Source organism: Rhizopus delemar, genomic scaffold (genome assembly GCF_000149305.1).
Source record: "Rhizopus delemar RA 99-880 supercont3.2 genomic scaffold, whole genome shotgun sequence".
Lineage (NCBI taxonomy): Eukaryota > Fungi > Mucoromycota > Mucoromycetes > Mucorales > Rhizopodaceae > Rhizopus > Rhizopus delemar.
In genome coordinates, this window is record NW_027137828.1 from 4,422,003 (window position 1) to 4,446,379 (window position 24,377).

At 36.6% G+C, this 24,377-nt stretch overlaps 6 protein-coding genes across 6 annotated transcripts; 4 read left to right on the forward strand and 2 right to left on the reverse strand.

Moving 5' to 3' along the window:
* Positions 1 to 1,458: 1,458 nt before the first annotated feature.
* On the forward strand, positions 1,459 to 11,791 carry RO3G_03964 (uncharacterized protein; the record flags this gene model as incomplete). The annotated part of the gene is made up of 19 exons (XM_067658554.1): positions 1,459 to 1,555; positions 1,617 to 1,694; positions 1,744 to 1,799; positions 1,919 to 2,251; positions 2,304 to 2,387; positions 2,456 to 2,852; positions 3,049 to 3,263; positions 3,319 to 3,563; positions 3,621 to 3,706; positions 3,839 to 4,019; positions 4,078 to 9,958; positions 10,012 to 10,104; positions 10,175 to 10,422; positions 10,486 to 10,632; positions 10,688 to 11,018; positions 11,085 to 11,312; positions 11,370 to 11,443; positions 11,626 to 11,645; positions 11,787 to 11,791. The coding sequence occupies 19 exons, from the start codon at positions 1,459 to 1,461 to the stop codon at positions 11,789 to 11,791; spliced, it is 8,799 nt and encodes a 2,932-aa protein (XP_067514655.1).
* A 322-nt stretch (positions 11,792 to 12,113) lies between these two features.
* Positions 12,114 to 12,806, reverse strand: RO3G_03965 (uncharacterized protein; the record flags this gene model as incomplete). Its single annotated transcript, XM_067658555.1, has 1 exon — positions 12,114 to 12,806. One exon carries the CDS (start codon positions 12,804 to 12,806, stop codon positions 12,114 to 12,116), a length of 693 nt encoding a protein of 230 aa, XP_067514656.1.
* A 1,397-nt stretch (positions 12,807 to 14,203) lies between these two features.
* On the forward strand, positions 14,204 to 14,450 carry RO3G_03966 (40S ribosomal protein S30; the record flags this gene model as incomplete). The annotated part of the gene is made up of 2 exons (XM_067658556.1): positions 14,204 to 14,206; positions 14,256 to 14,450. The coding sequence occupies 2 exons, from the start codon at positions 14,204 to 14,206 to the stop codon at positions 14,448 to 14,450; spliced, it is 198 nt and encodes a 65-aa protein (XP_067514657.1).
* Positions 14,451 to 16,016: 1,566 nt separating this feature from the next.
* On the forward strand, positions 16,017 to 17,533 carry RO3G_03967 (uncharacterized protein; the record flags this gene model as incomplete). The annotated part of the gene is made up of 3 exons (XM_067658557.1): positions 16,017 to 16,064; positions 16,119 to 16,473; positions 16,521 to 17,533. 3 exons carry the CDS (start codon positions 16,017 to 16,019, stop codon positions 17,531 to 17,533), a joined length of 1,416 nt encoding a protein of 471 aa, XP_067514658.1.
* A 1,032-nt stretch (positions 17,534 to 18,565) lies between these two features.
* On the forward strand, positions 18,566 to 20,795 carry RO3G_03968 (uncharacterized protein; the record flags this gene model as incomplete). Its single annotated transcript, XM_067658558.1, has 3 exons — positions 18,566 to 19,436; positions 19,497 to 20,267; positions 20,410 to 20,795. The coding sequence occupies 3 exons, from the start codon at positions 18,566 to 18,568 to the stop codon at positions 20,793 to 20,795; spliced, it is 2,028 nt and encodes a 675-aa protein (XP_067514659.1).
* A 1,417-nt stretch (positions 20,796 to 22,212) lies between these two features.
* RO3G_03969 (uncharacterized protein) lies at positions 22,213 to 23,674 on the reverse strand (the record flags this gene model as incomplete). The annotated part of the gene is made up of 5 exons (XM_067658559.1): positions 22,213 to 22,390; positions 22,442 to 22,553; positions 22,602 to 22,996; positions 23,039 to 23,117; positions 23,185 to 23,674. 5 exons carry the CDS (start codon positions 23,672 to 23,674, stop codon positions 22,213 to 22,215), a joined length of 1,254 nt encoding a protein of 417 aa, XP_067514660.1.
* Between the last annotated feature and the right edge of the window lie 703 nt (positions 23,675 to 24,377).

Sequence of the window (24,377 nt, forward strand, 5' to 3'; positions counted from 1 at the left end):
AATAAATAGATTTAGACCTTGGTTATCTCTGATATATTGGATACTTTATGAATAGAGATATTATCCATAATAAAATATCTTCCTGTTATTTTATGTCTATCCAAAGTATTCATAGCATCGATAATAAGCTGCAATCAATGTTCACTTTGTGCATCAACATCTTCAGAGACTTACTATCATCTCTTTTTTTCTTTTCTTTTAAGCAAACCTTGACTTATGACGTGTCAAATCAATGGCACCTTTTTCGTAAATTGTCCCAGTGATTGTGATAGTTCTTTTACTTGACAGAAAGTCAGGTATTGCAGGTTTACCTTGCTTTGATCTACCAAAGCTGCGTCTGATGTGCATATTGATCCCTGCTTTAACTATGATAATCACTGTTTCAATCCATTTTTCCATCTCTTGTCCTCTCTAGTATTTGTTTTTCTTATTTCAAATCCGATTGAGTTATTTTCATATCAATCATCTTTTCTAATGTTTTGAGAGTAAGCGAGATGAGCAATAAGCAGATAAACATGCAGGGACGAGAGATCGATTGACTGTATGCTTAAATGGTGCAAGCTTACAGGACTGAATAAACTAAGCTATAGGATCGAACATTAGCAGACTCATGTCTTCTGTTTCAGGAAGACACTGGAACATTATTTCAAGCATCCATCTCTAACTGAAGTTTCTTACAGTATCATTGTTCATTGGATCAAGTACTCTGTCTCTTTGAAACACGCTACATCCTCAAACGACATGATCACATTACATCTGTACTCACGTTCCTAGAGATACATTCTGCTTATGACACTGTTGACAGGCATATCAGCTGGCAGTTATTGATAGATACTACGTCACCAGCACTCTTAACTCTTCTGCGATACCTCTTTGATGGTATCCTTTTATCCGACGCTCCGTCCTACCGTTTCTAACCCATCACCGGAGTATCCTGTAGGCCTTTATTTTTTTGTCTTTTTTTTTTTATTTGTATCATATAGTAGCCTTTTTCGTATGCTTCATTCTCAGTCTGCCAATAACGATCTATCTCCCTTACAGTTAATTCTTTTCATCAACTGTTTGATTTACGCATACGGTGTGTCTCTCATTCATAGTACTATCTCCTTACAATCCTTGTTGAACTCATGCGAATTTCACAGTCAGCCCTAGAAACTGGGCATATCCAGTTCTTTGGATCATGTCCATCATAGTATTGACAAAGCCAGCAGGACCATGTAGCTCCTCTTCTTCATCAGGTTCAGCTCTGGTGGCTTCTCCAAACTTCTCGCCTGATGTCTCTATTAACAGAATGTCCGCCCTCAAATGGAATAAAATCTGCTAGTAGTCTAGGCAATTAAGGCTTAAAGTTTTTTTTATTAGTTTTAAACAAAAAAAAAACTGGGAAATAATAATTTGCATAAAAATTGAAAACGTCTATTTTACATCTTTTACTCCGCTTTCACAAATTAGAAAAGCATGTTGGAATCAATTGTTGCCAGCATCCTCAACAGATTTCTAAAGAATTATGTCTCCAACTTAAACTATGATCAACTTAAGATTGGAATATGGAAAGGTTTTTTTTTTCTATTCTATTTTTTTTTTTAAATTTTATTAACACATACACTATGTCATAGGTGAAGTGAATCTCAGCAACTTGAAATTACGTAGGGATGCACTCGATAAACTTCACCTTCCTATTAACGTTTCAGAAGGTAATAAATAACAGTAAAGAAGCCAGTTTTAGCTTATGTCTGCTTGTAGGCTATTTGGGTGAACTTACACTTGTCATTCCTTGGTCTAATTTAAGAAGTGAACCTGTAAAAATCGTTATTGATCATGTCTACCTATTAGCCGAACCAAAAAGTGAAGCAACAGTAAACGAGAATATATATAAAAGAGAATGATGGGAATAAAAAAAAATCTTATATTTTATTAGCTTTCTGTAGAAGAAGAAGAAGAAAGATTATTCAACTTGAAACAAAGACGACTGGCAACTGCAGAATTATTAGATTCGCCCGATCAAAAGAACAGTAATGAAGAGGACGAAAATAACAAGTCAAATGATGGTTTCTTGAGTCAATTGACTACGAAAGTGATTAATAATTTACAATTTACAATCAAGAATATTCATATTCGATATGAAGACAACATATCCGATCCAGGACATCCTTTCGCTGTTGGTGTCACACTCAAAGAGCTTAGTGGATTATCAACAGATGATGAATGGCAACCAAAATTCATTAATGACCCTACAAATTCAATTAACAAGGTAAAAAGGAAACAATAAATAAATAAAAGCTTTGATATTAAACAATACATAGCTTGTGACACTTGAGTCATTGTCAGTCTATTGGAATACAGACACAAAATCTTTAGCTGGCATGCATCATGAAGAAGCAGCAGAGGTTTTTACAGAAATGGCAAGTGTCTTTCTATTTATCTACCTGCGTTTCACTAACAAAATAAAATTTAGATTCCTACTTCCACTAATTTACACAGGAACCATCAATATTTACTTCGACCCGTTTCAGGAACAGGCAAAGTCAAATTAAACAAAAAGTTTGGTGAACGCATACCGAAAACAGATGTTACCTTACTTTTTGATGAAATTGCTTTTGGATTAGATGATCATCAATATCGAGACTGTATTCTCATGCTAGACCTCTTTCATTCAAATCTCAAAAAGCAAAAGTATCTTAAATATCACCCAGAAAAGGGTAAAACAGTCAAGACACATCCACGCGAATATTTCCAATTTGCTGCAAACGCCGTATTGTCTGAAATTCATGAAAAAAAATACAAATGGAGCTGGGATCATTTCAGGACCCGTCGGGATCAAAGAGTATGCTATATAGAGTGCTATGTTGCCAGTAAGTTGAACGAGGCAACATCTGAACAGACACAGAAATTGGAGAAATTGGAAAGAATATTATCCTTTGAAGATATTCGATTCTATAGAAGTATTGCTAAAGGAAAATTAAAGAAGAAAATGGCCAAGATAGGTATTAAACATAAACCTGGTATTTTACTCTATACACATTGAATAACCCCATTCCTTCTTTTTAGATCGTGAAAATAAAAGGAAAAAGGAAGAAAATGCAAAATCAAATTGGTGGGGATGGATCACAGGATCTACCAATAAATCTTCAGAAAGTGTTGATGACAACGAAGAAAATGAATCTATTCACTTGACAGAAGAACAAAGAAAAGAGCTGTATGATGTCATTGAATATGAAGAAGACAGGGCCAGCATTGTTTCCTCTATTGATATTCCAAAAGATGTAAGATACACTATATTGCTCTTTTATATAGAAATATACTCAACTATTATTTTAGACAATTAAACTTGTTATAAAGACAAAGCTCAATCGTGGCTCTTTTACTTTAAAGAGGAATGTCAAGAAAAGGACAGAGCAAGAATTACTTTCACTCGTTTTTAATGCTGTATCTTTGGATGTAACTCAATATATTGAATCTGTTAAAGTTGCCGCCGCTTTGGGTGATCTTCAGTTGTTTGATGGAAGTAGTCAGAATACAACGTACCGCCAACTTATTGGTGCAAAAACAAAAGGCAATAGAAAGTAAGCACTTGGTCTATTTTATATATTCTCGCATTAACTTATTATTGCTTTATATAGCCTATCTTTAATCGACTCAAATTACAATATAAATGATTTAAATAGAAGAAGATCTACTTCAATCACAGATTATACCAGTTCAACAGGTGAATCAAACCCACTCTTCTCAGCGGTGTTTGAAAATAAGCCTTTGTTAAGCTCAGCTGATCATGCATTGACATTGAAAATGAGACACTTGGAAATAATCTACAGTGCTGTGTTAATCGATGGCATCATAGAGTTCTTTAAGCCACCAAGTTCAAAAATGGAAAGCGTGAATGCCTTGATTGCTGTGGCTGGAGATACATTTGAAGAGCTAAAATTTCAGACACGCGCAGGTTTAGAATTTGCACTAGAGACTCATACCACCATTGATATTGATATCGACATGGATGCACCTATCATCTTTATTCCAGAAAGGTTCTTTTTTTTTGTAAAGCTCTGGTTTGAAATGAAGCTAAATTTATAATTCTTATAGTTTAATGAACGAGAATTCACCTGTGTTGGTCATTGATGCTGGTCATATCAATATCGATAGTGAACTCGCTGATACAAAAGTAGTTGAAGAAATCAAATCAAAGGACATTCGAAAATATGACACAGAAGACACTAAAAAGCTCGAAAGCCTAATGTATGACAAGTTCAATCTCCAATTAACAGAAACAAAGATTCTAATTGGAAGTGTTCAAGAATGCTTATGGCAGCTACAGCACAATGCTCTAAAAGGCGATATGGATCCGCGTCTTGTTGATGGTATCGACCTAAAGTTCTTGATAGAGCTCTGCATCTTGCCAGGAAAGACTGAATTTACAAAGTTTAAGATATCAGGGCATTTACCGCTACTTTCTGTCAATGTGTCAGACAGTAAATACAAGACATTCATGAAGATTATTGATTTGGTCATTCCCAACACAACAAGCCAAGAACAGGATACCACCCAAAAAATACAGGCACCTGTACCTCGAGCCAGCTCACACAACCTGATTCAATCCCGCTTTTGGGGCGATCAAGAGCTTTTGTTGTCGGATACAGAAAGTGAAACAACAGCCATTTCGACTTCCACCATAACAAGTATGGCAGTGTCTGACGCCGAGCAGTTTAAAATGGTATTCCAGGTGGACAAGGTATCTGCTATGCTTCATGAAACTTGTATTGTAGATAACAACAGAAGAGATGAATTGCTTTGTGAAATTGTACTGGAAAGCTTTGAATTGTCCGTCCTTACCAGACCCCTAGATCTGTTGGTAGATGTATCTCTAAAGGCACTCAACGTGGCAGACAAGATGGAACATGGGAATGAATTTCATTACCTTGTTACTTCTGATGTTTTTGAAAATAACGATACAGAAAGTGACAAGAACTTGATTAGTGTCAAGTATAGAAAGGCATCGAGAGACCATCCACATTTTATTGATGTCTATGATGGATATGATCAAACGGTGGATGTCATTCTGTCAACCTTCACAGTCATCGTCACCCGAAATTCACTTTTACGTGTTTATAATTGGATCATGAAAACCTTCACCAGCCCTTCAAGCCCCGGAGATAATCCTGTTGAAGTAGATGGTGATGTCTTTTATGATGAATCCTCTAGCCATAGAGCCTCTTCACTGCTGTCTGAAACATCAAACGCGTTTAGAACAAGAAGATCGGTATCTAAACTAGACGTACCTAAAAAACCTGTTGAACAAACTAATAATGTATCAAGAATGAAAGTTGCCATCCACATGGACAGTGTTGACCTTATATTAAATAATGACGGTCTTCGATTGGGAACACTTGAGCTGAGTTTTGGAGATCTGATTGTCATGTTAGAGCCTACAACGCTTAGTGTGCTAGGCAAATTTGGCAATTTTACATTATCTGATGATACCACAATTAAAGCCTCTAGCCAACCACTCAATATGCCTGCTTCTGAGAATTTGATTGTGAGTGTTGTAGGTGAAGAATTGGCCGATTTTTCCTACAAGACCTACGATCCCAAGCACAAAGATAGCTTCCCAGGATATGATCAAGAGTTCAAGCTCAGGATGGGATCGATTCAGGTGGTTGTTACCGACTCACTTAAGCCAACATTGACCTTTTTGACAGAATTTTTGGAGATGAAATCTGTTTATGATGCTGCAAGGAACGCTGCAGTGGAAACTGCCCAGCAGTATCAAGAAGATGGGAGTAGATTCCATTTTGATGCCTTAATCAAGAGTCCATTGGTCGTATTCCCCGTAGGAGATAAAGACAGAATCGTAGCTCATCTGGGTGAAATTAGAGCCAAAAACCAATTTATTGAAATCCGTCGTAGAGATCCAAATGATATCTCTTCTTTTAAGCTTGTACCTATTTCTCAAATTGAATGTGGTCTTTATGACATTAGTTTACAGTCTGTCTTTGTTATTCCAGATGAATCCGTTAAATCAATGGAGCGTACGTTGCCAATAATTGATGATTTGGATATTGCATTTGATGTAAAAAATCTTGAAAAACCTGATGGAGTAAGCGGACCCAACACACAGATTAAGGGCAAAATCTCGGATGTCAAAATGCTGTTGACAGAAAAACAATATAAATCGCTTTTGAAAGTATGGGATATTGTTCAAAAGACATTCTTGGCCTCTCCTTCTCCACCTTCTACTCCTCATTCTGAAGACGACGATTATGACAATACCAAAAGCCCTCTCTCTTCTCCCCAATCGGTTGCTTCACATCATTCCGAGCAAATAACTAAACATAAGAAAATTCAGAAACCCAAGGCTATCAATCTCGATCTTTGCATTGTACTAAACACCATTTGCTTAAAGATCATGAAAGGGGATGGCTTAAGTACCGAAAACAAAGCCAACCAGGCTTTCTCTAGGCTTTTGTTTAATACAATTGCCATGAAAATGCAGACCATGTCAGATGAAAGCATGCTAATGGAAGTCAAGATGCAGTCTATCCAATTTTCTGATATCAGAGTAGAATCCAAATCCAAGTTTAAAGAAATTTTACCTGCTAATACACTCGATGGACCTCAGTTCCAGTTCAAGTTGCAATCTTTTAAGGAAGATGAAAATAAATCTGTAATGGATATCCAAGTGGTCGTCGATAGCCCCAAAGTCATTTTATCATTAGACTACCTCATGCTTCTCAAAGATTTCTTTATGGCGCCTTTTTCTGTGACTGAACCAACCGAGGCGCAAAAGTTTGCACAATCTCATGGAAGGAATGAGGAGAGAAATAGGCAATTACAAAACGCCCAGCAACTGCAAGGGCAAGCACCACCTACAGTCATAAGGTACCATGTCAACGTGGTTGATTTGGAAGTGATTTGTCTTGCTTCACCTGAAAGAGAATCCTCAGAGGCCGTCGTTCTATCGTTCAATCAGCTCACCATAGATCAACAAGATACCTTAAAAGTTGGCCTAGATGGTATTGGTATGGTTCTTTGTCGCATGGACAATAGAAGAGAGTCTACTTTACATTTTGTCGAACAGTTTGATATTTCGTTAAATGTAGATAATGCTGCACCAAACTCTATACATAACTTGATATCTGTCCACCTCCATGTCAAGAATATTATCTTACGTTTATCTTATCAGGATGCTATGCTCATTATGACCATCGTAAATAAAGGTTTGGAATTGATGGGAAGTGAAGACAAGACAAACGAAAATCCAAAATCACCAGACGACACCAACGCTGATGGTCTATCTGGTATTTTACTCAACAACAACCTTTCTCCAGAAGCACAAAATCTTGAAAAACCCAAAAGCATCGAACCTTATATAGTCATGTCCAAGGAATCTCTTACTGCCTCCTTTGAAGGGTTGCAAGTGATCTTGATTGAAGATTTGTATGATCTACCCTTTATTGACATTCAAATCAATCCGTTCCAGATCAATGCTTCAGACTGGACGAGAGCAGTAAAGGCCGATGTTGATTTTGCATTGGAAATCAAAGCCTTCAATTTTAAGAATTCACACTGGGAGCCACTGTTGGAGCCTTGGAGCTTTTGTATCAAGGCCACTCAAAACCCAACAGATCAAAGCACCCATGTTGTACTAGATGCCAAGGATATGATTTATTTTAACGTGACCCATTCATTTATTGAATCTGCCTTGGCTATCAGTCAATCGCACTCAGAGATCAAACATCTTTCTGAATCAGCTCAAGGTCGAGTATTACCTTATTTGCTTGTGAATAAGACTGGATATGATTTACGCTTTTGGAATATGTCTGATGATACTGATAGTGGTGATACGCGAATGTACATGTTGGAAAATGGAAAATCCATGCCATGGACTTTCCGTGATTGGAAGAAACGCAGGGAGAAGATTAACATTGGTAAAAATTTGTTTGGTGTTCAGATTGACGAAAATCAGTGGGAAAGCATCATGAACATTTCTGTGGATCTAGAAGGTCAATTTGCATATTGTGTTAAACCTGAAAGCAACGGTATCTTACACCGCTTGATTGTTGACATTTGCTTGGAAAATCATATCAAGAAAGTAATTTTTAGGAGTGGTTTATTATTGGAAAACGGATCCTCGCAGGATATGGAAGTGATGATTGTGGATAAAAATAGACGCGCTCTATCCGATGTAGTCAAAATCAAAGCTTGGGAATCTTATAGTGTCCCCATCAAGCTGTGCTTTGATCAGTGGATTGTTGTTAGACCATCAGATAGATATCAGTGGGGAAAGGAGATGTTTGTATGGTCTGATGTATTGTTATCTAGTTTTCCAAAATACATTGAATGCTCTCCATTAGATGATGAGTTGCTTATGCCTCATCTATTTCAAATCAAAACAGACGTACACCAAAAGAGTCCACTCATCAAGCGCTATCCACATATGAAAATACGATTCTGTGCACCCATCGAGATCGAAAACCTTTTGCCGTTTGATTTTGATCTCTCTTTAACGGAGATAGATTCAAACAAAAGATTTGATTTATTCATTCAAAAGGATACCAAGTCTTATATTCATAGTCTACCAGGCGATGTCGAGTTAAACATACAGTTGGACTTAAAATCCGACAAGTACAAGCCAAGCGAAGTAAGTACTATTAGAACTACGCCCAATTACAACTCAGTGGACGAAAAATTGGTCATTGCTGACCACGACAATGTTCCTACAAACTTGTTAATGCATGTATCAAGAACAGCCAATTCTATCGACTCTTTGTATATCAGTATTTATGCCCCTTATCTCATCATCAACAAATCTGGCCTTCCCATCAGCTTAAGGCCTAAACATTCCTATCACCAAGGCAAACTTCCGGTAGAATCTATTCCTGCCTATAAAGAAGGTGAATCTATCATCCCAGCCATTTTCTCATATTCAGAGTCAAATAATTATAATCGCTCTCAGATTTCCATTGATGGTTCCAAATGGAGTGATCCTATTAGTTTTGAGGCTGTTGGCAATAGCCAAGACGTGACATTACTTTCAAAGACGGATTCTTATGCAAGACACGCTGGCATTAAGGTTGAAGAAGGAAAAAACGCGTTGCGATTCACAAAGATTGTTACTATTACACCACGCTATATATTAAAGAATAATATGGATATTGATCTTGAATTCTGTGAATTTAGTACAAGTTCTGCTATTGGTATTAAGCCAGGTCAGAAAATGGCATTGTATCAAACGAGTAAATCTCATGTACGATGGATATGTCTTCGCCTTCAAGAACCAGGCAGAAGGTGGTCTTCCCCGGTGAACATTCTGGATATTGGAAAGGTGTATGTCAAATTAGACAGAGGAGAGGATGAAATACCATATCTAGTCAGAGTTTCCGTACACATAACGGATTCAATCATTTTTACAACCTTTACAGAAGATGATGAATGGCCATACTATATAATTAACGATTCGAGTGTAGACGTTCATTTTGCCCAGGAGGATATTGATCCTGATGATTACAACTTGAAAAGCAGGGAAAAGAAGGCATTTTCAAAACCTAAAAAATTTCACTTATCTCCTGGTGAGAAGCTGAAGTACTCATGGGATATTACGATTGCTAAAGAGAAAAAGCTGGTGCTGCATGTTGGAAACAGACGTCGAAGTATCAATTTTGAGGCAGTTGGATCGCAGGTGCCTTTCCGTTATTTAAAGCATAGAGATGACAATATTGGAAGTAATACATTATCCATTGATATCGTAGCAAAGGATACTGCCCTCGTATTACATATTACTGATTTTGATTTATCAAAAAGCTTATATCGTCCTAAGTCATCTGCTACCTCTACACTTGCATCGATATCTAGAGAAGATAGTATCCGCGAGGTTTTTGAAACGATAAATATTCAGCATATAATCAACTATGTATTTGAAGTGAAGCTGATTGGACTGGGTATATCTGTCATTGACAGGAATGCAAAGGTATATTCGTTAGGATGATTGACTGTGTTTGAACTAAACAGAACATGTTTTAGGAATTGGCATTTGCCACGATTAAGGACCTTGAATTCAAGTACACAGACTCAAACATGTATCAGTCCTTACGATTAAGTATCGAATGGTTCCAGGTAATAAAACAATAATAAAGAGATGGCTTGGGTATGGTATTGATAGTACGAAATCTAGATTGATAATCAGTTGCATGGATCAACCTATCCAATTTTATGCTACCCAACTACTTTACCAAAAGTAGCAAATGATCTGACAACTCACCCGACTCTTCATGTCGCTCTTGATAAAGTAAAAGACGATCAACATGGCGTATCTTACTTTAAGATGTTTTCTTTTCTTTTACAAGAAATGACGTTTGAAGCAGATGAAAACTTTTTATATGCTTTGATGGACTTTGCACAATTTAAAAATGCTCCTACTGTACCCGAGCAGAGGTATTTTTTAAAAAAGAAAAAAAAAAAAAGGCATTGTTTTAAAAATGCAACTTGATTGTATAGAAACGAAATGTTTATCATGGAGATATCAGAACCTGCCTTTGAAAAAACATATGCACTTTATTACTTTGAGGAATTTTGCATTCAACCTATGCGCTTAAACTTATCATTTGTTAGAACAGAAAAAATGAGTGATGCCCAAGATACGCAGTAAGTACTAAGATATCCTTTTTTGCCTATAATGTTTAATACAATTTGTTGATAGGGTCGGCTCAAGGAATACACCCATTGGCTATGTTTTCAATGTGTTTACAATGACTCTAGGAAATATCAATGATGCACCTATCAAGCTCAATGCACTCATGGTAGATAACCTCCGTGCAAGCTCCGATGATTTGGTTTCTCGCATTATTCTTCATTATCGTGAACAGATCGTTTACCAAATACATCGCGTATTGGGTAGTATTGACATATTTGGTAATCCTGTGGGTTTGTTTAATACATTAAGTTCTGGATTTGGTGAGCTATTTTATGAACCCTATCAAGGCTTTGTTATGAGTGATCGACCTCAAGACTTGGGAATTGGTATTGCTAGGGTAACTTTTGTTCTTTTTTTCTTTCTTTTTTTTTTCATTGTTAAAATATCTTCTTTTCTTAAACAGGGTGTTGGTGGATTCCTAAAAAAGAGTATCTTTGGTGTGACGGATAGTATGTCTAGGTTTACAGGAAGTTTGGGGAAAGGTTTATCTGCTGCGACAATGGATAAAAAGTTCCAAGAGAAAAGAAGAATGAATATGACACGAAATAAGCCAACGCATGCTATTTATGGTGTTACACATGGAGTTGGTTATTTCGGTACAAGTATTGCAAGTGGTGTTGCGGGCCTAGTGGTAAGTATTGTCACTACTTCACTTTTTGACATGAAACTGACAAAAAAGGGGGAATAGAAACGTCCAATCGAAGGAGCTGAAGACAACGGTGTGATTGGATTTGTTGAAGGCGTAGGTAGAGGTTTGGTTGGGTAAGTACATGTATGATTTTCTATTTTTGTAATACTTACGAGGTGGGTTGATCTTAGTGCATTTACTAAACCCGTAGTTGGCTTTTTTGATATGGCCAGCAATATTACGGCTGGTATTCGAGAAACAACGACAGTATTTGAAGGAGTAGAGATTGGTAGAGAAAGATTACCCCGCTTTATAGGAAGAGATGGTATCTTGGTGGTAAAAGGAAACAAAGGTTATATTTTACTTTTCGTTGACAAAAATTGTGTAGCAATATTCTCAGCGAGAAGCACTTGGACAAATGTGGCTCAAGGAAATGGAAAGTAGAAAATTCTTTAATGATGATTATATTGCTCATAGTGTGATGGAAAATGATCAAGCGATTGTCATCCTGACCTATCAAAACATAATCATCATGCAATCCGATGATTTTAAAATGAATTCTAATCTCTCTTTGGATCTGATTGAGTCGGCAGAAGCAAAAAATGATGGCGTTTACCTTAAAGTAAAGAAAAATACACCACGTATATTAACCATTGACCAAGAAACAAGTCGGGAATGGTTTGCGGTCAAGATTAGAGAGACACTTCAACAACGAAAAGAGGAACGTGAAAGACATTAAAAAAAGATATTTTACACAAACATGATATATTTTACCGCTGTTTAATAATAAAAAAAAAAAAGTACTTAAACAGAAGCCTGAATAGGGGGTTCAACGAATTCCTTAGTAGCCTTAGCACCAGTGTCATCACCAGCGGCGGCGGCACCACCGTGAAGGGCCAAGAGAGCAGAGACATCGAATTTGGGTGCCTTGAGGATCTTGACCTTACGAACGTAGGTGTTTTGGAGGGGATAGATACCTTGGCAAGCCTTTTCGATACGGACGGCGATAGCGTCTTGTGCGGATTGAGAGGCAGAAGAGGTAACCTTGGCAACCAATTCCTTCAAATCACAAGCAGAAGCTTCCTCAGTCATGATTTCAAACATCTTCTTACGAATTTGACGGATTTGAGAAGATTGAGCATAGGTGGTCTTCTTGATTTGGTTACGGCGACGAGCAGTGAAGGAGATGGCAAAGAGACGAACCAAGTAACCATCAGTGGTCTTGATGTCAACAAAGGCCTCAATGAGGGATTGCCACTTCTTGACCATGGAACGGAGCTTGTCAGTGGTCATGTCCATACCGTTGAAGTTGGTGAGACAGTTCTTGCCTTGGATTTCATCCACCTTAAGCTTGATCTTACGGAAAGAACGAGATTCATCCTTGGACAAGTCACCAAGAGACATTTCGACAACACGTCCGTTTAAGGAGTCGTTGGCGTTACGAAGACCTTGAGTACGGTTGACCAAGGTCTTACCGACTTGACGAACTTCGAACATGGAAGGGGCCTTGATATCATACCAATCCTTACGGGTGAAGGGGTCGACACTATAATGATAAAGTGTCAAAACATTTGTTTAAAGCATATGATTTCAAAGAGGACATGCTTTCCAAAAAAAAAAAGAAAAAGAAAAAGAAAAAAATAGTCAATTCTGTCAAGTGTCGAAAAAAAAAAGTACTGATTCTATTTAATTCTACTCGACAGTGAATCGATCGACTCCCTTGTTCACTTTATTTCTTTTTTTCAAAAGCATGTCCTCTTTTCTGTAGGTACTTACACCTTCTTCTTCAAACCTTTCTTTCCTTTTGAAAGACGCCTATTTAATAGTTGAGGATGCTGTGATGAGACAACAGTATTTTTCTGCTTACTTGTTCTTTCCGACAGCTAATGATTGTGAATATGAAAGATGATATGATGAATATGATTGTGTGGATGGATGGATCTTTGCTACTTACCCATATTATCAATTAAAGAGGAGGGGGGGATTTTGTACAGCGTTTCCGATAATAGACGCCTTTGGAAATTTTTCAAATGCGGACAATAAAATATGCTTGCTCTTTATCTGCTTTCCAAATTTGAAAAAATCAGGTCTTGATGTTTATGAGAAAACGTATTCAACTTGTCCATAAAATGGATCCTTCTTGAGCTATTCTTTTTTTATTGTTTTCCAGTGACTTTGCTTTGAGTTAAAGTCATGGATTTGTTCACTACTTGCTGCATTTCCCTTTGCATTTCTCGAAACGTGAATCAAGGCGTTTAATGTAAGATGACATCAATGAAAAGCATATCAACATTTTTTAATGATTAAAACGTTAATACCCCTCTTCCTTCTCTTTCTATCTCTCTTCCCCTGCCTTCCCCTTCTTTTTGCTAGTGTTTCCAGTTGTACGATCTGTAAATAGAGTTAATGAAATTACTTTGACTTTCTTGACTTTCGCTGCATTTTTTCTCTATCTGCATAACTTACTCCTTTCATCAATTTGAATGTCTTTAATCAGTTATGCAAATGTTTTTTCCGTGTTTAATGCAATCGATCAGCTAATAAAGTAACGAAAGTATGAAACCATGCTGTCACTTTATGATCGATGCATTGAAAAAGTCTAAATGAGTGTGAATAGAAAAAGAAAGGGAAAGAGTTCACTCCGAATTCTTTAATGAAATTTTTCCCTGTTCAGTAAAATAAACAGGACATTTGGACCTGAATCCTATCGATGGTGAACGAAATGAAGAGGAATGCATTAAAATCGGCACTTTAAATAGGCCGACTGTCAACAAGGTATGCAGGGAAATAGTCCGGACCGGACACAAACAGGAGGGTGGGAAATGGAGGAGAGACAAGAAAGCAGAGTGGAGAGTGAAGTCAAGAAACCTTCTCTTTTATTATCATCATTTAATATGGTAAATAGAAACAGACATCCATCGATCCAAAGACTGATGATTGATATAGGGTAAAGTACACGGTTCTTTAGCTCGTGCTGGTAAAGTCAAGTCTCAAACCCCCAAGGTTGCTAAGCAAGAAAAGAAGAAGGCCAAGACAGGTCGTGCAAAGAAGAGACAAGTTTACAACCGTCGTTTTGTCAATGTCACCACTCAAGTTGGTGGTAAGCGTAGAATGAACCCTGCTCCTACTGCTGGCCCTTAAACAAACTTGAATGCAACAGTTGAATGTGTAAAGATCAACAGATTAGAAAATAAATTTCTTGATTTTTACATGATGTTTGTGTGTATGTGTGTGTGTAAATAGAAAACGGTCATATGGAATGAGTAGGAGAAGAGAAAGAGAGGGGGTGTTGCATTGTTAAATGAATTATGCTGCATAGCTTATTTTTTTTTTTTTTTCCTTCTTAAACCGAATTGGAACCATGTGTTTCTATTTGCTTTTACATTGGAATTAAACTTTTAGCTTATGTTTGTTAGTCATTCATCTTGCTCTTGTTTGATTCTCCTAAATTGTGTGTCATGTTCCTAAAAATAATGACACTCTTTCTCCCCGAAAAGAAGCTTTGATCTCCTACAACCACTGTTTGCTTTACTTTTTTGTGTACGATTCAGTAGCGAAATTTTGTTTATGCCGAAACCACGTGTTTGCAAATGTTGTTTAAAAAAGGTGGCTTGAAAAAGGCTATTATTCAAAAAAAAAAAAAAAAAAAAAAAAAGTGATACGATTCTGTTGGTGCTACAGACAATTCGCACAGACGTTCGACAAGAAAGAATCATTTCAAGTGTCTTTATTAAAAAAAAAAGGTATTGGCCAGGATAGATTCCCTATTTTAGAAGGACGACCGTAACTTATTTTCTGTTGAAAGGGCAGTGACAAGATAACGCCTACAGGCTTTGCATATTTGTGTTACAATAAAACATTGAAATACATGAAACACAAGAGGGAACAGAAATCGTCGAAAAAGGGAGTCCCTGAATGAGTATCAAAGTTTGAATTGAATAGAAAATAAAGGAGCTTGTTTGTTTGGCTGAAAAAAAGAGACTTGTTTCTCAAAGGACTGAATCCATGGAAACTTTGAATAAACAAGCAGGTGGCTGTAGTCAGGGCAACTGTATTACCTATTTTACACAGCCGATCCGTGTCCATTCTGCCTCTCTTTTTCTATTTGGAGTTGATTAGAACGATGATAAGGGGTTGAAAGAGTGTTGATGGACAATAAAAAAAGAGAGAAATGAATGTCGGGAGGGAACATCATACTTGGTATTTTCGGGGAGAGAAAAAAAAAAAAAAAAAAAAAAAAGTGATCGAAAAAAAAAATTAAATTGACAGAAGGGGGGAGGGAAATTTATAAACAATTAATGTAAAAATAAAAAAAAGATCTACACTTTAATAATTGTGGTCTATAACTGTAAATTTGAATTTAGATGTAACAATGTGTTGAAACTTAACTTGGCAAATGAAGCACTTTATTGTTTGTCTAAATTGTAAAACACATTTGAGTGAATTGATCCATCATCCAATCCAATTTTCACTTTAAATGTTTCCCTTAAACGTAATTTCTCCCCAAAAATAAAAAAAAAGTAACTCTCCTTCTCTGTTTCTCCCCCTTATTTTTTTTTATCGAATATATACAAAGCTTAGGATTGCTTTTTGTCTTTTTTTTTTTTTTTTTTTTTTTTTTTTTTTTCTTTCATTCTCTCTTTACTCTCTACCCCCTTCCATTCCTTTTCTTTCTTTTTTTCTTTCTCTTTTCTTTGTTTATATAAAATGAAGTCATTTTATCATCAACAAGATTTATATTTATGTCAATCAGAGGTATAAATTATAAAGTTGTATTTAATAGCAATAAATAATTAAATTTCATAACAGACTTGCAATGAAGAAGAAGAACAAAAAGAATTGATTTCAATCACTCAAAGCTTGAGTAGAGAACAATATCAATTCGAATTTCCAACAAAGTCATGCTTAGAAGCATTGAAATTTTTGGACAAAGGAGAAAACAAGTATTCATTCTTTGATCCATCCTCATTTACCGCTGCGGCATTGTCATCGGCTCACATGAATTACCATGAGACGACGATGGTGGACGATAGCAGGCTATCTCCACTCCAGTTGCCATCACGACATTCAATGACACGTGAGTCATCTTGTGAATCCCTGGTTACCATCAAACAATCAGTCAATCCATCCTCATTTCTCTCTAGACTTGATTCACCAGAGTCTGGTAAATATAATTCATGTTCTTTTGTATGAATACTTAGATTGTTGTAGATAATGAATTAATACCTGTTATGGATTTTGATAATTCAACTGTTTCAGATACACTCAAAACAACAAGCGAATCTCGCATTCTCATTCAATTAAACAAGTATAAATACAATTCACCCATCACCATCATTCATACGCGCTATTCGGCTTCTATCAGTGATGAAGGTTATGATGACAGTGAAGACAGTAAAGAACTAGAATCAGAATGTTTCTTTTATTCTATTCAAGACGATCAAGAACTTGTTCGTGATCGTGCTGCGATCAAAATACAATCCTTATGGCGTGGTTATATCAGCAGACGACGCAATCAACAACCGCTCAGTTTACAAATCTCTCAGCTACTCGCTGTCTTTCACCGTCGTCAGATGAATCATTTCCAACGAAAAGTTGAACAGTTGGAAAAGAAAGTGAGCAAGATGAGCTTATTGGAAAACAGATTGGAACAGCTAGAAAAGAGATTAGAACAAGAAACAGCAATGAGAAGAGCCTTTGAAAATACGGTAGAAGACATGACAGTGTTGATTGATCAACAACAAAAAGTCTTGTATGACAGATTAGAAGAAGAAGTCTCCTTGCGTCAATCTTATGAACATCGAATGAATCAAGCATTAGATCAAATTGAACTACTCGAATCCCGTGTGAAGAAAGAGGTGACAACAAGAAATAAGATGGAAGACATGATGACTTGTATTTTGGATAAAATGCATGAAGCTGAAGAAGCAAGACAACAACAAGTACTACAAGATTCAGAATCAAGAAAACTAATGCAAACTAAACTGGATCGCGCAACAGAAGAAATCAATCGGTTAAAGAACATGAAAAAGACAGACAGCTCAAACACAAAGAGATTGACAGATACAAAACAAACTTTAGTGCCTAAAAAGACCCTAGTGACCAAAACAAGGGAGACAAGAACGCCAATCACACGCCGTCAACCTTCCCCGTCACATGAACTCAATAGACAAAAAACTACAATCACTCCTACCAAAAGAACACTCATGTCCAGTAGAAAATAGATTGACTTTATTTTCTCTTATTTGCATCTCTCCCTCCTTTCCTTTATTTGTATAACCACATGGATTCCTTTTATTAATCACTCTCTCACTCTCTCACTCTCTTTCTCTCTTTTAATTCACGCTCTCTTTTTTTTAATCATGTATTTTGCTGCATTCCTTTTTTATTATTAATTATTAATGATTTACTCTCTTTTTTTTTTAAAAAAAAAATTTTGATGAATTGAATTCAGTCAATTTTTGTACACAAAATAAAAAAAGTTTTAATTCTTGATTTCATTTACTATTTTTGGTCTTATGTTGAACGCGTGGTAGTACAAATAATCTTCTTTGGAGCTTGGACCAGAATGGTCTAGCCGAAACTACGGAAAGCAAAGATAAAAAAAAAAAACTTGTAGAATGGCTTGCCTTATTTAGAATAAACAACACTCACTTTTACAAAATCCCTTTTTTTACAATAAAACCTTATTTATAGAACATGGAAACACATTGGTTAAATATGTAAAAAACTAGGTTTTGTTTGTTTGTTACTTGGCATGTAACATAATTGAAGCGTCTGGACTACATTCTATCAAATCAATTTCAATGTGTATCTCTCCTTGAGTTGGTTGATCATTGTCACTTCAATATACCTCCTCTCTCTCTTTTTTTTTTCTCCTCTCTCCTTTTACTATTTTAAACACTCGACTTTTTTTTTTAAAAAAAAAAAGAATCAATGGCATGTCAACATTAGGACATTAATCTTTTGAAAGAAATTTTTTTTATAATAAACGATTGGCAATAGAAGCGAATGGTTCATAAAGACTCACTTTATAACTCAATTGAATATTTTTATTGTTATTGAAAAAAAGGCTCAGAGGGTGAATATGTCTCTTTTTATGAGGGGGAAAAAAAAAAGTGCCGTTGACAGGGTTTATTGAATAGAGAGAAAACGGTTTGGTTTTGAACGGAAGACAATAGTAAAATCTCCATAAAGTTGAACTCTGTTTTTGGCACAGCTTTACTTTTTCTTTACCTTTCTTTACATCTACAGAAATGAGGAAACAATACGTTTATCTCATCACCTTTTCGCTCGTTTTCAATGTTGGCTTAACGAAAAGACTCATCAAAGCATCCATCCCAAACAGCAATCAACAAGCTTTGGGTAATGTCCAGGGCGCTCTTCGATTAGGAAGAACGAACCAAGACCTTGTTCCGGACGCTTCCTCTGACCACCCACTGGTTTTATCCAATCTGGAAGATCAGCCGTTATGTCACCCGGATCAACCAGCAAGCCCCGTCAAGAACCTGAAGGTATTACCTGGTTATGAGTACTTTGTGCTCACAAACCAAATAACCGGTCCTAAAAAAATCATCATGGACAAAGCAAACCATCTCTTGGTTGTCTCGGCCAATAAAGGCATCTACTCGGTTCGGATGGATAAATGTGGTAATGCAAACCTTCAGCAAATTTTGGATGCCGACTTGTTTGATGAACCATTCGGAAATGGTCTTGCTCTCTACAAGCAGTATCTTTACATGACCACCTCAAAGTCCATGTACCGTTTTCCTTATAGCGATGGACAGCATTCACCTCTGACCAGTGGTGTCAAGATCATGTCCAACATTTACTCGGCTAGTTCGATTGAGACACCCGATGTCGCGATCGATATGTTTGGCTATGCCTATATTCCGCGTACAGTGAATGAGTTGCATGACAGGCTGGATCCTTCCCATGCTACCATCAAGCGGTTCGATTTTCGTTTTATTCCAGAGAATGGCTATGATTTTGAAGTGGATGGCCAAGTATTCTCTGTTGGCACAAATACCCGAGGTTTATTGGGGTTTGATGCTCAGGCTAATTTATGGGGTATCAGTGGTCTTCTTTCAACCAGTTTCCAGAGACAGGACATGGGTCTGGATGAAGGTAAGGAGATTTTTTTTTTCTGAAAAATAATGATGCATTTGTTCATCTTACTCTTCTTAGAGCAATCTTCCTCTGTATTTGCAGAGGAGCTCAACAAATACAATGAACCAGCCAAGAGCTATGGTTTTCCGTACTGCCTCACTGAGCACAGCATGGCCTCCAAGGTCGCAAAAGGACTTGGTGGTCAGTGGGGACATCCGATGTTTATGAATTCTTCTTTCTCCCTTGATGATTACTGTCAAGATCCATCCAACAATATTCCTCCTGCAGCACCCTTGGCTCCTAACGAATATGCCTCCAGTGTCCATTTTTATACAGGCACATTCTGTTCCATGGGTGACTTGTCAACCGCCGGTACCTCTGTAGGTCTTCCCTGTAACTGGACCAATACACCCGTGGTGGCCAATCACGGTTTGGAAGGTCGCCAGGCAGGCCATAGCGTGGTTCATTTGCCATTTGATGATCTGAATCATAAGCCTCGTTGGGACAAACAACCCGAGATCCTCTTGGAGCAATCCGAACCCTGTCTTCAATCACCCTGCTTTTCTCCTTTTGGTTTGGCTCATGATGACTATGGACGACTGTACGTTAGCAGTGATGAAACAAATGAGGTGATCGTCTTCAGACGTACTTATAGTGAAATGGCGGCTCAAACATTAACAAACATGATGGAACAAACAAAAGATACAGCCGAAAACATCCAACCAGAAGGAAAGGATGAAAAAGTGGATAAAGAAAAAGACAAGCCAGTGAATAAAGAAGAGGATCAGGTGGCAAATAAAGACAGTAAACCAGAGCATAAAGAAGAGGATAAGGTGGAAAATAAAGATGGTAAATCAGAGAATAAAGAAGAATACAAGAAAGAGAATGACGTGGAAGATAAACAAGAGAACAAAGAAGACAATGAAAAAGATAAAGAAGACAATGAAAAAGATAAAGAAGACAATAAAAAGATAAAGAAGACAAGAAAAAGATCAAGACGAGAATGAAAAAGATAAAGAAGAGAATGAAAAAGATAACCCCGCGAACGAAGAACATAAAGAAGAGAATCAAGACGATAAAGAAGAGAATGAAGAAGATAAAGAAGAGAATGAAGAAGATAAAGAAGAGAATGAAAAAGATAAAGAAGAGAATAACGAAGATAAAGAAGAGAATGAAGAAGAAGATAAAGAAAGCAAACAAGAGGATAAAGAAGAGAATGAAGAAGATAAAGAAGAGGATAAAGAAGATAAAGAAGAGAATGAAGAAGATAAAGAAAATGAACAAGAGGATAAAGAAGAAAACGAACAAGAAGATGATGAAGAAGAGAGTGAAGAGGACGACGAAGGTGAAGAGGATGATAATGAAGAGGATGATTAGAGTTTTTTTTAAAAAAATACTATTTTTGTGATTACACGTACCCTTTTTCTCTTTCATGAGCAATAAAATGTAAATCCTAATTCTATTTTTTCTTGATTTTTTTTTTTTTTTTTTTTTTTTTTTTTTTTTTTTTACTTTGACACTGTTCATATTTTTGATCCAAATGAGTCAATGAATTGCTGCGACTAAGTTGTTTGTTTTTTTTTATATATATAAATTATCAAGTTAAGCTTTCTCCTCTTTAGCAACACAAAGAATTACGAATTTAAGCTTTTAATGGATGATATTTATGGATGAAACATGCTATTTGTATCCTTTTGTTATTACTTCAAACGAAGCAACTTATAGACATAATCCAGATTGAGATTCCTTTTTTTTTTGAAAGATCTTTCTCTCCTGTGAAAGGAGAAAGAGGAGGTTCTAAAAAACTTGTAAACAATAACACTTTTTCCCTCTCCTTCCTCTCCTTCCTCCCCTCTTACTCCCTATTAGTAAACATAGTCGGAGTAAAAAAAATAATAGAGCAAAAGAATTTACTGAAATTTCATTTCCACTAGAAAACAATTTCTTGACCTAACGAATGTTCGAAAGTTACATGTGACTTTTAATAGAAGTAAAAGGAGTAAATGCTAGAAAGAAGAGAGAGAAGGGAGGGGATTAAGAATGTATTATTTATGCACAGGGATATTAACTGTCAAATCATGCTCGACGCGTGTAAAACGTCAAATCCCTCATTTTGATTTGCCATTTACTAAGATGTTTTTTGTTCGCCCTAGCCATTGCTTATATTTCCCAGCATGCCATGGAAATGTTCGCTATATGCAACTATTCATCTTCAAACTTTGCTTTCTCTTTTTTTTTTTACATCAACTTGTTTTGCTCAAGTTCATATATGTAAGCATACAGTTTCCCCTTGATTACTATGAAGAAGAGATGTCTTGAGATAAATGGCTTCTTTCTCCTTAGTATCCTAGAATTTAATATAAATGGTTTCTCAATTAGATTCTAAAAGACAGCAAGGTAGTCATGATCTGCAGTTGTAATTCATACATTAAATATCTTAATGAAGTAATAAAAGGATATATTTAATATAGGACTGTTCTTTCATCAGTAGCACAACTAATGGGGCCAATTAGATTGAACTTTAACGAGGAAATATATAGCTGTTTGTGCAAGATGGGTTCATCATTACGTACGAAATATTAACATTCCATTATCTCAAATTTCTTTACTCATTTTGATTTATACGATACACATTATCTATCTAGTTAATGGATCATACGAATGAATAAAAGCAAAGAACCAAAACTACTTTCCTGCTTAAAACGAGATGGATCGATGAAAAGCTTAATATGAATACTTCAAGTCTTGGAAATATTCAAAAAATCAATCCTCATGTCAGACTACTTTATTCTATTTACTTTTTTTTCTTTTGGAAATAAGCGAAAAAAGGTTTGTCAGAAGGGATCATTGCCCACAGTACAATCATAGCAATAGTCATGACAGTACAAACATAAGGCATAGACAAGATACCAAGCTTTCCAGAAATTATGCCAGTAATAAAGGGGAAAAACGCAGCACCACCTGCTCCCAAACTACAGTATGAGGTTTAATAAAGTTTATATCATGTGTAGGTATGTCGTTACGCAGAAATAAATCCAATGGATGTAGCGTGATAGCTTCTTGGCAGTACTTTTGATGCAATTGAAATGGTAGTAGGAACCATAGGACCGAGAAGTAAGCCAATGAAGATTAAAGCTAGAAGACGTCTTTAACTTTTTCAACTCCAACTTTTCTCTTATTTACCTGATGAGTTCACAACTATATCCGCTGAGATAATCATTATGGACAAGCAACCGACAATCATTACTGTAAAGATGGTAATCATGAGCTTTTCTCCAAATTTGCCAGCCAGGTAACCCAACAAGATTCTTCCACTGGCCAAACCTGCCCAGTAACCGCTAATAACTCGGCCCATCGAGATGATATCACCATGCCGTCCCTCGGTCAGGTAAGTATATCCCCATCCGCCCATCACAACTTCATTTCCAACATAGATCAATAAGTAAAGCGAACCAATAACCGTCATAGGATGCAGGATGGCTGCCTTTGTCAGTTCTTTACGATTTTGTTTAGAATCCGCATCTTGATCCGCGCTTTCTTCTTCTTCCAATTGGACGCCCATGAAGCAAATAATAACACTAACAATATTGGTAATAGACACAATGGTTAGAAAAACGTACATCCCTCTCCATGATAGGTTGTGCTCTAACAAAAATGTAGCCACCAAAGGAGAGATCATTGCGCCAACGCCATATACAGCTATGAAGCATTACATTCATCAACCACAGGGGAAATGTTTAAAAGTATTTTTTTTTCTTATAATTACCATGTAATAAATTCAGCATAAGGGTGGCCATAGGCAAACTGGCTGCAAACACATTCATTGCGGCATCTGTTAAGCCTATTCCCATTCCAGCACATGCCATAGCAGCAGCCATGACAGGGAAAGGAAATCCCATCATAAGGACAATATGAGCTGATAACTGCATGCATGAACCCATATAGATTGTGTTCAATTGACCAATACGATGGACTATAAAGCCATTCATAAGAGCACTTGTGAAGAACCCGATTGAGCTGCACAAGAAGAGCAGCGAGACCGTTTCATTTGGTATGTCGTAATATTGTTTTACTCTAGGAATAATGCTGCCAAGGGCTCCGTCATTAAGACCAGCAACAACGATCATGTAGAGTGCAGATAGCAGAGGCTTGATATGCCCCTTGAGATCCTTGAGGGTTTCTTGTCTCTCTTCAGTTTGATCTCTATGGATCAAGGGTGTATTTTCATCCACAAAAGCAGAAGGTATATCGTCCATTTTTTAATTCTTGCTACAAAATGAAAAAAGAAGAGACAAAGGAAGACATGCTCGCAAGACTTAAGTTTTTTAATCTTTATAGTTCCCCTCGCCCCTTTGAAATGCTACAGTGGCTTTTCCTTCACCAATCGCAAAAGTGATTGCCCGTGTACATGCAGAAGACGGAAACAAAATTGCTGACTAGACCCTGTAGTTTTAGGAAAGAATAGGTTCCATGTGAACCTATCAGCTGAAGTAATACAAATCTAATTTTGATCATCCACAGTCATTGAAACCCCTCTCCTGCTTCCTTTTTCTCAAAAATAAAATACTTTTGCTACACAAACACTGTTGCGAAATCATACCATTGTTTACTGTCTGTGCGTATAGAGCACATTTTGTGTAGTCTGACTCCGTGACCCTTTTTTAAAGTTGTACTAAAAGTCACTGATAAGCACATCAATAAATGCATAACAGATCATCTTTCCCGAGCCAATGCATTTCGCATTATCTATCATAAACAAAGGCTTGATATCATTGATTGACATTTGCCATCCTAAAGAAGAGTATACGATTAAAGAATATTTTTTTATTTTAAAATTAAAATAACCCAATTGAGCACATAATCAATACTGGAATTGAATTGCCCGGGTCAGATCAGAAAAAGGGAGATAGAGCAAAAAACCTTTTTGATAGGCAAAAAGGGAAAAAAGACGAAGAAGGG